The sequence below is a fragment of the Danio rerio genome, chromosome 2 (assembly GCF_049306965.1).
Source record: "Danio rerio strain Tuebingen ecotype United States chromosome 2, GRCz12tu, whole genome shotgun sequence".
Classification (NCBI taxonomy): Eukaryota; Metazoa; Chordata; class Actinopteri; order Cypriniformes; family Danionidae; genus Danio; species Danio rerio.
Window position 1 is genome coordinate 36,014,095 of NC_133177.1, and position 16,947 is coordinate 36,031,041.

Here is a 16,947-nt window from a genome sequence, read left to right on the forward strand (position 1 = left end):
ATACTATCTTTTAATAACACCATAGCACTGATATGTTTAATTATTTAAGTTTTGCAATCATTTAAATAATTTTATAAATCATTATTTTCATTCATATTATTCATATTATTTTATTTATAATAAATAATAACTTATGAATAGAAAATAGAACAATTAAAATGCACATTAAAATATATTTAATAATTATGTCTAATTTCATGCAACATTATAGATCGTTTTTGGGTTGTGTTGTGTTTGCATTCATAGATTTATGATCTAAATATTTTCACTAAATGTTAGAGCAGAGCTACATAAACAGTCTATAATTCTGCAGTCTACATAAGTCACATCAATTATTTATATTTTGGATGACACAATACGTTCCTTAGGTAGATGGCTTCGTTAAATTAACGTCTTTTATGTGTGAATTTTCATTTGCAGGATAGCTAATTATTTATTCCCGTGTTATTTAACGGCAGTGTGCAGTAAACTATTTTGCACTTTACAACTGTGAATATATTGCAATTGACTACAATTAATATTTATTACTTTGTTTTATATTTACACCAGAAAAAAATCTTTACTCCTAAATATGCATGGGGAGTTTTTTATTCGCTGATTATCTTTATTTTGAAACTGTTCTACAGGACAGAAACGCGCTTTATTGAGGCGCTCTGTGCAAGCAGGCCGAATCATTTTTTACAATTACACGCTTAATTTACTCGATATTTAATTGTAGATTTTTAGTAATAAATCTTTATTCCAATACTTAATGTGTGATTGTTTGATGTTGACTTAAATATATATATAATTGCTTATATAATTGTCTTATATTTGGAATCTTTTAAATAGCCATTAGACAGAATTAAAATCTTCCAAGATTACATTATCTTTTCAGATAATAGTGTGGATAAATGTTTATACACCTAATGTCAAACTCACTTGAGTGTTAAATTTTATTATATTATAAATTTATATAGGACAGTGAGATACGGATCATTATAGAATCGTATGTGTACAATGTTTATCTTAACAGTTTTAACATTCATATTAATTTTAATTAAAAATAAGAGATTATGTAGCTAAATCATATATAGGCTAAAACATTTAAGTTTATGAAATAGTCAAAAAGTTATTTGTCTCTTTTATCTGGATTTATAATACCAAATGAATACCAGGACACCCACCCTGTTGCGCTCTTGCATTTTAAAACTAAACCGCGCGGCTCCAATAATTCAGTGTTTCATTACTTCTTTTTATCCCATAATTTTTTTTTTTTTTTTTTTTTTTGCCACCGAATAATTTAACACAGCAGTCCGGTTCGGGTCCCAACGAGACAACACACGATCAGAGAATGAAAGAAAAGTAACAGATGATTTATTCGTCAGCATTTCGATTTTTAGCCCTGCGTTTTCTGTTCTGTCCTTTTCAGAGCCGATGTCAGTTGTTATTGCTTCTCATTGATCCCCGTGCAAAGTGAGAAGTGAACTAAAATTAATGTCGATTCCACTGGCCGGATCAATGGCCAGAGTTATTTTAATCTGGATTTGTAGAATTAAAACCAGCAAGCGCAATCAAACGTTTTTATTCTTGTTGACAATTAGGAGGAGAGGAGAGCATCTTTCCCCACACACAGCGAGGATGAAGACAGCAAGAACTTCTGCGGCTCTAACTTGCGATAATATACGAGTGGGAAAGTGTTTCTGGTTTGGATTCAAAAGAAAAATCTATCCGATCCCGTGCACTGAGAGTAAATGAAGCACGCATTTCTCAAACGCACCAGCTTGATTGGCCTTTTGTCTGTTGCGTGTTATCGACAAGCGTGCTGTTTCCCAACGAATTAAACTAGAATTAACCCCGTTAACTCATACCCACCCGCCCTCGTGCATGTTTATGTTTTCACGTGCTAATAAACACTTCACCGAAAGCTCATTTGTCATGCAGATGGTGGCACGCTATGGTAATTAAAATAATCTACAAAAAATACCACAGTTTGAGCACAGGGAAAGGTCGTGTTCCTTAAAGGAATCTTCTGAAATCCTGGAGAAATATTTAAGATGCGCGTGCGTGACAAGTGTTTGGACGGTTGTATAAAGATGAAAATAATCAGGTGTAGTCCTTGGATTGCCTAACTTCACCATGTCCCCTTCTATTATGTTTTGAAGCGTGCAGACACGCCTATTCATGTACCTTTTTATTTAGTACCGAGGCGGAACATTTGAAATTTTATGGTGAGTGAGATACTTTGTTTGTTAGGTAAAGCGCCCCAACCGCAGCAGTGCCTCTGAATAAAATCTATCGCTGCTCCGGGGGTTTTGAGCACTGTTTATGCTTGCGTCCTCTTTTACGCATTTGTCTAAAAATATAGTTTGTTATTGTCCCTTTTTAACAATTTAAGTATTTTGTGACTGTTGTGTTTAACTAATTATAGCCTAATGCTTATATTTCTAATTGCTTATTTTTGCAATTACTTAAATATTGAATGATTAAATTAAATGGATTGCTTTATATTAACGCTGATTTAATTATAACAAATCGCCGCGCTTTGACTTTATAAAGCTGTATTTATTTAGCCTCAGCCATTGCGCTGACAGTCAGCGGGGCGTTGGCTTTGCGTGTACTCTTATTTTAAACTGCAAAATAATACACACAATTTACGTTTTTATAGTTTAGAAACTTAATTTTTTTTTGTAAATTAAAAAAAAATATTCATTTTTGTTAGCAGATGATTAAATAGTTATATAACGAACAATACTGTGTTTTAAAGCATTAGGTTTTCTTCTACAGTCAATTCTCGTTTTTTTGTAATTTGTTCTTTTTTGATTTACCTACCTGTCCATTATTTAGATGTGAGTTTCAGTGCTGTGGAATAAGTTAATTTTACACCCTCTCACACAAGGCATTACCAGTGCATTTGCCTGGGATCAATAACACTCCTATATCTCTCTGCTTGTCCGAATCCTGCTTGTTATTTTCCCACTGAACATTAGTCTAGGAGAGAGACATGGCTGTTTTCTTTAATTATATATATATATGTATATATATATATATATATATATATATATATATATATATATATATATATATATATATATATATATATATATATATATATATATATATATATATATATATATATATTTATATATAGGCCCTTTATAAAGGATATAAATGTTCTTTACATTAATAAGTTACTGCATTTTATTCTTACAACATCATCTGAAATGCATTGATTTTTTTTAAGCACGAAGGATGAGCATAAAATTCATTCTGTTTTCTTAGTCAGTGGACTATGTTGTGGAACTGAACCTGGAATAAGAGGCCAACCATTGCTGGTTAAATTAATCTTGTGTTTTAAAAGACAAGCCAGCCAACAAGTTCAAGCGGTTTAGTGGCAGACTGCTCTTGCTTTGTGCTTCGTTATCTATTATTGACGAGCCTCTGGTTGGCAAACAGTGTGCTCAAACCAGGCGAAATCAACACAGTGTAAAGTCTCCCTCTCTCTCTCTGTGTCTGTCTCGGTACACAGTGGCGGGCTGCACTGGATAGCTGTAAGGTGGGTTGGGAAGGGGTCGACGTGGCTTCTTTGCAGTCCGGTCCTGGCTCTGAGCACAGAGGATCCAGACACCTTGCAAATAATCTGGGCTTAGTGAGGAATTAGTTGGCTCAGGTGGGTGGGATGAGACAAACAGTCCATCAGCCCCTGAAATGAATAGGGCAGGCAGGACAGGAAACTTTGAAAATCATTTTGTTCACAATGAATCAATGTTCCCCAGTGCCCGCCGCAAAGCTTTATTTGAAAAGCAAATCCTCACTTATACTGACAGCTCACACAGAGTAGCACTTTTTTTTTTTCTTTGGTGCTCTGAGAGTAAATCGTACAAATTTTGTCTGGGGGAAGAGAGGAAAAAAAGTTGAAAAAGTTTGGAGGCAGGCCTCTGGTATACCAACGCAGGCGATAAGATCCAATAAAGCGGTGATTGATTACCACTATTTATTGCTGGGTTTTATTGTGTGTCATACACTGTGGGGAATTTATTTGTTGATAGTGAACTGGAGTGTTGAGGCACAGCTTGTACTATCATTATTGATTTAGTTAGCTGTACGTCCAAGTGTCATTATCCTTCACTGCGTTCTCACTCCGTCATTAAATCTCGCTTTCACGTCTTCAGAATGCGCCGTTCATATTTTTATGTCTTATTCCACAGCTGCTGCACGTTATTGAATTGTTCTGCGAGAGTTTTCATATCGCTAGGCCTTTGATTCTAATTCAGCAGGATATATTATCTGCGTGGTCCTAAGTTGCAGGCCAGCCGTCGGCGAATGACTGTGTTTTTAATAATATCGACTTTCCAAAAAGCACTTCCTTGCAGAATACTAAACGTGGCCTGGGCAATTCGGCACCTTTTACCCTCCTCGCCGCAAATATTTCACACGGCTTCCCTGATTGACAAGCCGAGGGGAGGCTGGAGTGCTGTGTTTGTGGCAGCCATTTCAAGAGGATGCTTAAGGAGACGGTTGTGGATGAACATAAGTTTACCCTCTAGGGTGATTAAAAAAAGCTAACGAGTTTGAGTGCTTGCTGAGACCCTTCAGACAAAGGCATTTGGGAAGTTTTCAAGAGCAAAGTAGTTAAAAAATGTGCTCCGCCAGTGTCATTTCCTGCGACGTCGTTTGAGGGCTCTCCATTTTAGCAGCTGCACACATAACAGCCTTCACACCACATCATATTTTCTGACAGCGCTGGAAGCATTTCAGTGAAAGTTAAAAAAGCGTGAGAAATCATTGGCAGGGCTTAATTTGGAGCAGCAATTAGCATGAAATCCATTCGTCGGCCACATTCTTGTAACTGTTGCCGTTTTTGTCTCCTCACGTGGTGTCTGGCTCAGACAGTTGGAGATGTGTGTTTTTTTTCTGAGGGTATTGAATGACAGTGTCTGCCCTGTCCTGTAATAAAATGTAAGAGTGGCACTTTCACGGTTGTCAACAATCTCTAAATATACTGACAGACAGGCAGAGGAGCAGGAGCTGCGGTTTTTGAGTGACACCCTCCGCTGAAACTTTTGCATTTTTTCTCGGCAGTCAAATTTGACAGTCGTTTGTTTTCGCTGAAATTGGATTCATTTGCAGCACTCCCCAGAGCTGCGCCCCGAAAAATGTGTCGTTGACAACTTCTTATTTGTCTTTGTTGTAGCCATTCTGTTTCCTTACATCAGTAAGTTTCTGAGAGAGAGAGAACATGCAGCTCATCACTGCAACTGACACGGCAATATCATAACAATGTAATTTGAAAAGGAAATGCAATGCTAGATTTATGCTGGATCACTGTAACTGTTCAGTGAGTTTTATGTTGTACTGGATCATCAATCTCAATTTTTAACTTGGGATAAACATATCTTAATACAGTTTACATGTGAGTTTCTAGGGGAATTATTATTTGATAGTAATAGTAATTATAATAATGATGAATAATTAATTAATCAAATTAATAATTTATTTATTTGTGTTTACTTTTTATTCAGTAGTAGTTTTTATTTAGTTAACCCCAGCTCTAGATTTTGTCGATCAAATAATTTGTTTCTAATCATTTTAATACAATGTTTTAATAAAATTAACTAATTTGTAATACCACCACCACCACCACCACTACCACCACCACTACTTCTACTACTACTAACAACAAGTTTGAAAAGCATATCTAAATATTTGTTTATTTTAATGTAGTAGCTTTAATTTACATCCAAGTTTTTTATTTATTTATCAAATCTTCCTATATTCCTTTTCACAATAACAAATCAACTATTATTGTTATTATTAGTGTTTGCTATAATTATTTATTATTATTATTATTATTAAACATTTAAATTTAATCACATATTTACTTTTACATTTTGTATTTAGTAGTCTTTTGTTTTTTTTTTAAATTTAATTAATTTATTAATAGATGTAATTTTTAACAAGAACGACAACAATTGTTGTTATTATTATTATTTTTATTATTATTATTATAATTATTATTATTGATGATAATAATAATAATAGTTATTATTATTATTATTATTATTATTATTATTATTATTATTATTATTATTATTATTATTATTTAACATTTAAAATCAAATTACATTTTTATTTTTACATTGTGTATTTAGTAGTCTTTAGTTTTTTGTATTTAATTAACTCTTTTAAATAAATGTAAAACTTAAGAATGACAACTATTATTATTATTATTATTATTATTATTATTATTATTATTATTATTATATATGTAAACCCAATCTATTAATCTTTTTGTAGTCTCGTTTTAATGTTGACCAAAACTTTTAGATTTATTATAAAACTAATTTAAATTTATATTTTAATTTCTAAGAATAATTACTACAACAACAACAAAATATATGTCCATAAGTAATATTAATATCCATTTAATTAATATACCTATATATTTTTTTATCACTACCACTATTAACAATAAAGATTACTATAGTTTTAATAATACATGTAAACCTAATCTACACTTTTTGTAGTCTATAGTTTTTATGTTGACCAAAACTTTTATATTTGTCATAAAATTAATTTAAATAGATATATTAATTTCTAATAGAAATTACAACAACAGCAATTAATGTTAATAATTAATATTAATATCCCTATAATTAATATTAATTGCCCTTTTAATTCAATAATAAATTTAGCTTTTTACAGTTTTTTTTATTAGCTTAAAGTTTATTAGATTTTATTTTATGTTGATGTCCTAAACTTTAATAATATTTTTCAAACGCAGATTTTCTTTGACTAGGTCATTTAAGATAGTATTTCTTTGATTTTGCTTGCAGTGATTGATGCATGAAAGAAGTGTGACAAGAACTGTGGTAGACTTTGCGGTTCGGTTCTACCCCCCTTTTGCCCTCTCTCTCTCACACACACACACACAGTCTCTGGCGTGTCAGTGTGTGACAGGCTGACTCACTGCTCTCCTCGGTTGCTCTGGGACACTGGGCTCTCAGTTTGTGCATGCTTTTGTGCGTGTGTATGTGTGTGAAGCAGGGGCACCAGGCAGACCGGCCGCAGCCACAGAAATGATTAGCACATCTGTACAACACTCAGCCTAGTTATGCCCCCTCTTTCTCTCTCTCCCATGCGCCATTGGGGGGATATCCTGTGTCCTTTTATTGGATTGTCAGTTTCACACTGCCTGACTGCGCTGATGGTAATGATAATAAAATTGAAATATCCAGGTACTTATCACTGTATTACCTTGCTATCAACACCCACCCGCACTCATTTTTTAGAGGTTATCCGAGGGGAGAGATTCAATACAGAGACGAGGCCCTAATGAGTGTGAGAGTGGGGGAAAAAAGCGATATTGGTACAATTTCAAGGTGCTATTTTCCCAGCTAGGTCGAGAGTGAAGACGAAACGTAATGCGATTCTTGGGCTTCGCGCCAACATCAAGCGGTGTAGTGTAACCCATTTTCTACAGACAGGAAACGGCACACATTCCCCTGCCATGTATGTGATAATGTAAAGCTCTTTTTACTGGGCCGCAGAGCAAGTGTGTATGTGTGTGTGTGTGCAGATCGAGTTTTAAAATTGATTCGAATGAGTGTTCTGGACAGCTGATATCTGTAAAAATGCCTTGATAAATTCCCAAGGAGTTTCTTTGATGCCGGCTGATATTCTGTGTGGCATTTGAAATGGCCTCGCCGTGACACAAGACTAAAGGCCCATCTATTTGAATTACTCTGAATAAGAAGGCCTGTTCTGCAGATTAAATTCGGTTTTCCTGGACATGTATGTGTGTCATGTACATGACACAAACACACACAAGCATTTTAAAAATTTGGAGTCAGTAAGATTATTTATTAATATGTTATTTATTTTTAATTTTTTATGTTCACCACAGCTTCGTTTAAAATGTTCAAATTACTATAAAACAGTATTATAGTTAAATATTATTGCAATTTCCCATTATTGAAAGTGGAAATTGTTATTATTAATATAATTAAGGACTTAATTTACTCCTGTGATGGCAAAACTGAGTTTTGATGCAGCCAAAATACCAGTTTGCAGTCACATGATCCTCTGGAAATCATTTTTATGTAAAACTTGACATAAAAATTATTTCATTAAAAAAAATCCATAATTTTTTAAGAGTAGAAATTTTAAGATTATTATTTATTGAAATTAGGAGTTTTATGACATTATAAATGCCTTTCTGTCACTTTTCAGCTGTTTATTCATCTTTGTTGAAAGAAATGTGTGTATATACAGTGTACAGTTGAAAACAGATTTATTAGCCTCCCTGTTTTACCCCCTTTTTTGTTTAACGGAGAGAATATTTATTCAAAACATTTCTAAATATAGTAGTTTTTTTAAAAACTCATCTGTAATAACTGATTTATTTTATCTTTGCCATGGTGACAGTAAATAATATTTTACTAGATATATTTAAAGACACTTTTACACAGCTTAAAGTGACATTTAAAGACTTAACTTGGTTAATTAGTTTGACTAGGCAGGTCAGGGTAATTAGACAAGTTATTGTTTGTTCTGTAGACTATCGAAAAAATATAGCTTAAGCGGGCTAATAATTTTGATCTTAAAATATTTTTTTAATAACTGCTTTTATTCTAAGCAGTTTATTCTATTTAAGATTTTTTCTAGAAGAAAAAATATTATCAGACATACTAGGAAAATATCCTGAGTGGCTGATAAATCTGACTTCAACTACTTACCCCAAACCTTTATATTTGTCATTTAAAACTTTTTGTTAAATTTTTTTTTTCACTTTTAAAAAGTAGTTGGTGATTTAAAAAAAAAAAACTCTGTTAAACAGTGTGATTTGTATCAGTAATAGAGCCGTAGAGACGTTTAAGCTCTACATTAATTTCTAAATTCTATGTAAGTTAAGCATCCATTTAACTTGTAATAGATCACTTTGGGGTCATCCTCGAGGGACTGGCGATGACGGACAGCCGCACACGCGCACAAATAGACACAGATTCGCTAAAACGTTTCTCATTAAACCCACTCACACTTTTACCAATCAGCGAATGTTATTCTCCGGGGCTTCTCCTTAGGCTGTTTGGCTGCAGCAGGGGTCAAGGGGTGAAGTGCAGCTAATTTATTCATTCAGTCAAATTTCCTGTGCAGATGGCAGGCTGATACGATATCAGTATGAGAATCCCATCGGAGGCAGAGGACCAGGGTGTTCACACGAGCAGGGCCGCGCTCTTATCTGATCAGCGCACGGCTCTTATCTGCCTCAGACGCCGTTCTGCTCTGCAGACGGGGAGATGGAGTAAGAGGCTTATATGTGATCTGAACCTCAGATCTGCAGGGGGAAACTTTCTATTTCGGAAAAAGGGGAAAGTAAGCAAGAGTTTCCAGGGTGTTTTAAGTGGTTTAACTCCTCCTCTCTTCAACTTTCTTCAGGTGGAGGACCATCGAGGATGAGCCGCCAGTGAGAGCGACCCCCCCAGTTCTGCTAGAGTGTCGACAGAGCAAAAGTTTGCACCATTCTGCCCATACCGTTCACCCCGTCTCTCTTCTCTCCACCCCTCCCCCACACCCCTCTACTCTCACCCCTCACCCCCCCTCCACCCAACCCCAGCCCAATCTCCAAAATGGACTTGCATCGGGCGGCTTTCAAAATGGAGAGCTCCTCCTACCTACCCAACCCGTTAGCATCCCCTGCACTAATGGTGCTAGCATCGACGGCTGAGGCTAGCCGTGATGCCTCCATCCCCTGCCAACAGCCTCGGCCATTCGGTGTGCCAGTGTCTGTGGAGAAGGACGTTCACCTGCCCTTCAACAATGGTTCCTATACGTTTGCCTCCATGTACCACCGACAGGGCGCCGTACCACCAGGCTTCCCCAACAGGGACTTTCCTCCTTCCCTTCTACACCTCCATCATCAGTTTGCACCACCCAATCTGGACTGCTCCCCCATAAGCATGCTCAACCACAGTGGTGTCGGGGCCTTCCGGCCATTCGCTTCTCCTCCGGAAGATCGTGATGGAGCGGGTGGTGGATACCAGTCTGCATTCACCCCTGCCAAGAGGCTAAAGGGCTGCCTGGAGGCCGAGGCGTCCCCGCACTTGCGCTACTCAGACGCAGAAGGGAAAGAATATGACTTTGGTGGTGCTCAGATCCCATCCAGCTCACCCAGTGCTCTCAAAGCTGTGGAAGATGCAGGGAAGAAGATCTTCGCAGTGTCAGGCCTGCTGTCAGATCGAGAAACCTCTTCCAGCCCAGAGGATCGCATTGAGCGCTGTGAGTACCTTTTTTTTTTAAATTGAAAAGCACTGTTAATGCTTGCCAAACTGTAGGCTTTTAAATAACTTCTCTCTCCTTAAAGGGATAGTTCACCCAAAAATGATAATTTACTAACCCTCAAGTAGGTTCCAAAAGCAGTTGTTAGAAATAGCCATGTCAATAAACGCTTTTTAATATTTTTTTAGCATTTTTGAGTGCTTTGGATTGATTCTCTGATGAATCTTTTATGCAAAGAGCATCAACACATTATTTAGGCTACCCCTGAGCACTTTATGTTTGATTTTAGGTTCCAGAAGCTTTTGATTTCCTTTTTTCTTGTTGAACACAAAAGAAGATATTTTAAATGCCGTTAGAAACCTGTAACCTTTGAATTCCACTGTAGGAAAAACAAACACTATGGAAGTCAATGGTCACATGTTTCCGCCAGTTTTTAAAATTAACTTATTTCAAGAGTTCACACTTAGCTGATGATTGATAATAAAGATTGTTTGGCATGATGTCCCAGGAGAGAGCCCTGAGCTTATGAGATCCTCGAGCCCTGGTTTCCCAGTGCGAGAGGGGAGTTTGAGTTCAGGTAGATCTCGATCAACTCCCTTGACTTATTTATTATTTCTAATGACAGACAGATGATGGCTAAAGAGAGATGTACACTTGCTAAGATCTTGGCTATTGTATCAATTTGGTAGGTTCAATTTACTTAAGAAACTGGAGAACCTAGGGAAAACCCACGCGAGCACGGGGAGGCAACAGTGCTAATCACTGGGCCGCCGTGTCACCCATCTGGAAAGAAGGGGTGAAAGTGGGTGGGTGGGTGGGGGGGGGGGGGTCTTCAAGATGAAGATCCTGAGATAAGAAAACTGTGGTTATTTATAGTGAGTTAGGAATCATCTGATTGGTGAATCAATTGTGAGCTAATGCGGGACCAGCTGTGATCAATCATAAGCACGTGATCCTCTCGATATTAGATTATAAATAAACTTTACTTTGTGTTAAAGAAAAAAAAAACAGGTTTGTGTTGAGTAAAGGGTGAGTAAATGATGGCAGAATGTTCAGCTGTGGGTGAACTACCCCTTTAAGTTTCTACCTCCAAAACTCATTTTGATCATGATACCTTTCAATAAATTGTTGTAGGTATTATTTATTTTTATATAAGATATAGCTATGTTCAAATGGGTATCAGGCATATAGGATAAACTTAATATATTACAAATTTAGAGTTAAATTACAAAATAATTAACAATAGTGTATAAAAACATTAGGTAAAAAGATTAACAATTAAATAAATCTAAACAGAAATTAAGAAGTTACTCCAAAATTTCACCTACATACTTTTCTAGTGCATGTGTAACAGTGCTTACCTATAAAGTTCTTGCTGTAATATGTTATGCCTGTAATGTTGGAAGCTTGTCCCACAACACAAGTCAAACTGTGGAGAAATGTTTAGAGAGTGTGCCCTACCGGTCCTGCAGAGCAGATAAATTTCACAGATAAAACTCATAAATGAAATGGAGGTTTCTCGTGGGTACGAGTGTGTATGTGTGTGCTTTGGTGTTGAGGAAATGGGAATTGTGTGCACAGATTCATAAGACCTCTGAAGAGCGGAAGCCCAATGGTATTACTGTAGTAATCCAACCTGACCACTCTTACTCAAACACATTAGAAGTCCCAGTGAAAACATAAGTACACACAGAGAAACACACACACACTGTAGTTCTGCAGACCCTTTCATTACCTCTCTCATTCACAGGATATTTATTCATTCATTTTCTTTTCGGCTTAGTCCCTTTATTAATCATGGGTTGCTACAGCGGAATAAACCGCTAACTTATCCAGCATATGTTTTACGCAGAAGATGTCCTTCCAGCCGCATCCCATCACTGGGAAACACTCTCATTCACAGAATATGTACCATTTAACCATTACCATTATTTTTTTGTAAATTAATCTTAACCTAGTGCTAAGAGATTTTTGTAGGGACATTTTTAGAACTAAAGGAATAGTTCATAATTGACTCATCTTTAATTTGTTTCAAACCAGTTTGAGTTTTTTTGTTCTGTTTAACAGAAATATCAGATATTTTGAAAAATGCTGAAAATCTGTAGCCATTGACTTCCATAGTATTTGTTTTCCTTCTATGAATGCCAATGGCTAAAGTTTTCCAACATTCTTCAAAATATCTTCTTTAAAAATAAATTAAAAAACCCAAACTGGTGAACTTTTTGATCTTTTTTTAAGAATTAAAGATTTTTTTTTATTTATAAACATTTTTAGGACTTTTTTAACGTCGTAACAAATTTTAACTTATTACAAAGATAAAAAATGCTGCAAAAATATGTATTGCCCATTTTTTTAATTTTAAGGAATTAAAATGTTATTTTAAATAAGTTTTGAAATTCTAAACATTTTTTGGATCAATTTTAACGTCGTAAAATTTTTTTACTTATTCCAAAGATTAAAAATGCTGGCAAAATATGTATTGCCTATTTTAAAATTTTTAATGAATTAAAATGTTATTTTAATTAAGTTTTTTATTATAAAAATTTTTTGCATCTGAAAAATATTTAACCTATTAACAAATATAAATAAATACTGGCAAAAATATGTATTGTCCATTTTTACACTAGGTTAGCTAACATAATACCAAAATCTATAATTTTTATGTTTATTCTGTCCTTCTTGGCTTTTACCCCCAAATTGTTTGCTTATGCTACTTTCTGCTGTACTTTTACTTTGTTCAGAAAACAAACAAGCAAACTAAACTTTGTAGCAGTTGTCCTCAGATTTCAGATGTCAAAATGTTCAAATTCTGTCCCACCCACCTACTCTTTTTGGGACATCTGTTGTGTGACAGGGGGTTTTCACAGGGGGTATAGAGAAAAAAAAAAGAGAGAGAGAGAGAGAGAGAGAGAGAGGGCTACCGAAAGACAGGGAGGGATGGAAGCACCCTTGATCGAACAGATGAGAGACAAGGGCGGCGAGCTGAGACTGATCCGATAAAAACAGCAGCAGCACGCAGGCTGGGAGGAGCGAGAATGACACCCAACAAGAAAAGAGAGAGGAAGGCAGGAGTGTGAGGGAGGAAGAGAGAGAGACAGACTGGAGGAAACTGTGTCCAGTATCTCATCTAGAATTTCCTCTCTGAGGGGGTCTCGTTTGAGAGCGCTCTTTTAAGACGTCCAGCATAGAGCTTTTGAACCGGCAGCCTCACAGGAAGCAGCGATACAGTGCCGCTCCTTTCGGCTAGAGGGATTATAACACCTTCACCTTCAGCTCAGATTATGCGCAGATAGTGGCTCTCGAGGGCCAATCCAGGTATAATCCAAGTCCCTCAATGGACTGTAATCTGACATTCATACTATCAGATAAGAGCAGCGGCTTCTCTTGCTGAAATGAGAGGGGATTAGGGTGGCGGAAGGGATAGGAAAGCCTTAGCTTCCTCTCTGTGGAGGAAAAAAAAAGACACATAGAGGGAGTTTTAAAATACCATGATTTGGAGAGTAGGAGACAGTTTTGTCGTCTCACTCTCTGCCTCTCTCAGTCTCCGTCTTTTGAAGCTGAATCTAATTAGATTAAACCTTAGGCCCACCAAGGGCTCTAATGCAATTGAATTTCCAGCAGTGTTGTAGAAGGGACTTAAATTGGGTTCCCCTTGACTGGCTGCCGTGCTACTGGCTGTCACTTCAGGAGCCCTGTCCTCTCTCTGGGTGTTAAGCCCCAAATCTGCACTGTACTGCAGCCGGTGTGATTCTCACCCTCTTTACGGTGGTGAGCAGGAAACCTCAGCATGCTGCTGTCCTGTCATGACACGATTCCTGCTGACAGTCTCACCCTTCTCAACAGTTACAGTGTCATCTCTATAGAACCACAGCGTGAAGTTTTCTTTACTTTCAACAAAACTGGAAAGAATGTTTAGTTTTTTTGTTTCTGATTACTTGTTTCTTTTTTTTCCCCCACCATAACCAAAGTACAATTTCACATAGATTTATAATTAATTAATTGAATCAGTCAGTTTGTTTTACATAGAATAATGCTAATGCTTCTGTCTACATAGAATTAGCATACAATTATCTCTTTTTTGTTACATTTTCTTTTATGAAATATTATTTATAATAAAAGTTTTAAAAAGAGATTTTAATGTATCCAATCTTTTTAACAAGATTTTAATGTTTTATATCTATAATACATAAAATTTTATACATAATACATTAAGATAATTAAACATAATTATGAATAATATATCATTCAATATAACTCATCATAAATAAATATATATATATATATATATATATATATATATATATATATATATATATATATATTATAAATATATATATACATATATATATATATATATATATATATATATATATATATATATATATATATATATATATATATATATATATATATATATTTATTTATTTATGATGAGTTCAGATGCAAAAGCCTCTAAATTAGGCATGGTCAGGCCCATAGACAGAGTTTCAGATTCGATCGGAATCGGGCATTACCTTCCGATCAGGACTCGAATATATTTAAACTATCTACATATATATTCTCATTATTTTATAACACATCTATAGTTATGCAGTGGCACAGAATTACACCTCTTTCTTGACTTCACACAGAAACAGCAACGTGTGCGGCATGACATCACTTTGTTGCAGAGACACGATTAGTTAAAGGCTGGCAAAGTAGAACACAGAAGCAGCTTGAAGCGGAAAGCGCAAGTATGTCTTTGGTCTGGAGGTGTAAAGTAAAGTAAATAACTTTAAACGTTATCTAGTAATAAAGTAGATAACGACAACATTGCTATATCAAACTGTAAGATATGTAAACTTGGGATTGTTGAGATGGTATTTGTTTTATATTATATATATATATATATATATAGTGTTGCACTAAAGTCCAGAAGTGAAGAATTGATGTTATTTATTACTTGATTGTTCAAGCTACCTCACAAAAGTCCTCTGTTTTATAACAGAATTGTTTAATTTACAAATAAGGTGAATTAAAGGAGCATCCTGGATCTGTTTCTTTGCTCATTTTCAATTTTGTATAAATGTATTATAAAAGTATTGGATCGGGTTTCGGTATCAGCAGATACTCAAAATAAAATGACTTAGACTCGGACTCAAGGGCAAAAAAAAAACCTGATCAGGACATCCCTACTCTAAATACCATCTAAAATTTTCTTCTAAAATAAGCATTTTTTTCTCTGGTTCCTTTTTGTAGGTTCATATATGTTGAATAATAGGTTATTTTCATTGCTTTGAATGTAAATTAACTGAATATAAACAAAGGAGGCTTAAATAAATGCTTATTTTAGAGCTTTCAATTTCAGATCTCTCTCTCTCTCTCTCTCTCTCTCTCTCTCTCTCTCTATATATATATATATATTGTATATATATTTATAGTTAAATATATTAGCCTTTTACAACTAATGTTTAACAAAGCAAACAGATCTTTTAAAAAAAATAACATATAGAAAAATTAACATATTGTGTCTAGTTACACAAAATAACCTAGTTAAGACTTTAAATCACACTTTAAGCTGAAAACTAGTATCTAGCATAATAACTAGTAAAATACTATGTACAGTCATCATGGCAAATTTTCCCAATTTCTGTTTAACGGAGAGAAGATTTTTTCAACACATTTCTAAACATAATAGTTTTAATAACTCATTTCTAACTGATAACTGATTAATTTTATCTCTGCCATGATGACAGTAAATCATATTTTACTAGAGATTTTTCAAGACACTTCTATAAAGCTTAAAGTGACATTTAAAAGCTTAACTAGGTTATTTAGGTTAACTAGGCAGGTTAGTGGAATTAGGCAAGTAATTGGATAAAAATTGTTTGCTCTGTTGACTATCGAACAAATACATAGCTTAAAGGGGCTAATAATTTTGACCTTAAATGGTTTTTAAAAAAAATTTAAACTGATTTTATTCTAGTCAAAATAAAACAAATAAGACTTTCTCCAGAAGAAAAAATATTATGATAGATACTGTGAAAATTTCCTTGCTCTGTCAAACAAATTTTGGGAAATATTTAAAAAAGACAAAAAAATTAAAAAGCAGTCCTGGTGTTTCCAAGAGGTCCTATACAGTGTAATCGTAATGAGACAATTACTATTAATATTGTTTATTATTTTAGAGTTTGCTGTAGAATGACAAGATGTGTTTTTGTGACAGAAATGATGATCGCAATGATTTTATTTCCACCATGAACATAATTAGTGTGTGTGTTGGTGTTTGCATTTCCCAGTGTGAATGTGTCACATCTGGAGCTTGTTTGTTTGTCTTCTCCCTGCACACATTAGCACGGCAGACTCGGGCAGTGAACCTGACCCAGGACTGCAATCCCAGCTTCACATCCAGAGGGAAAATGTGTGTGTGTCTGCCATAAACAGAGGGACTGAAATAGTGCAGCCTGTTTTCAAAGCGCTATGAGCCACAGAAAAACTAAGATATGAGATGTAGTCTTAGAAAGAGAGAAGGCAAGGAATGAGAGCGAGAGCGAGATGAAAGTAAGATAAAAAATAATAAAAGGCAGGGGATGAGCAATCAGCAGCGCTGTGAGCTGAAACGCAGACTGCAGCTGCCTTCCTGAGCAGCTGAAATAAAAGGGAAAAAATCCTTAAGACAACAGAGCGCAGCCACACGGGCTTCCTTCCTGA

The 16,947-nt window shown here is 35.3% G+C and overlaps 1 protein-coding gene across 38 annotated transcripts in view; it reads left to right on the forward strand.

Annotated features, from left to right (window-relative positions):
- Positions 1–16,947, forward strand: part of rnf220a (ring finger protein 220a) — a 352,070-nt gene that overhangs the window by 176,375 nt on the left and 158,748 nt on the right. For 32 of the 38 annotated variants that reach the window (XM_073918763.1, XM_073918671.1, XM_073918706.1 and 29 more), the window contains one exon: positions 9,418–10,257. In XM_073918763.1, the coding sequence (XP_073774864.1) occupies positions 9,609–10,257 (649 nt within the window). In that variant the 5' untranslated portion in view covers positions 9,418–9,608. Of the gene's footprint in view, positions 1–9,135; positions 9,284–9,417; positions 10,258–16,947 lie in introns of all 38 variants that reach the window. The other 6 variants (XM_073918754.1, XM_073918605.1, XM_073918653.1 and 3 more) reach the window with 1 other exon arrangement.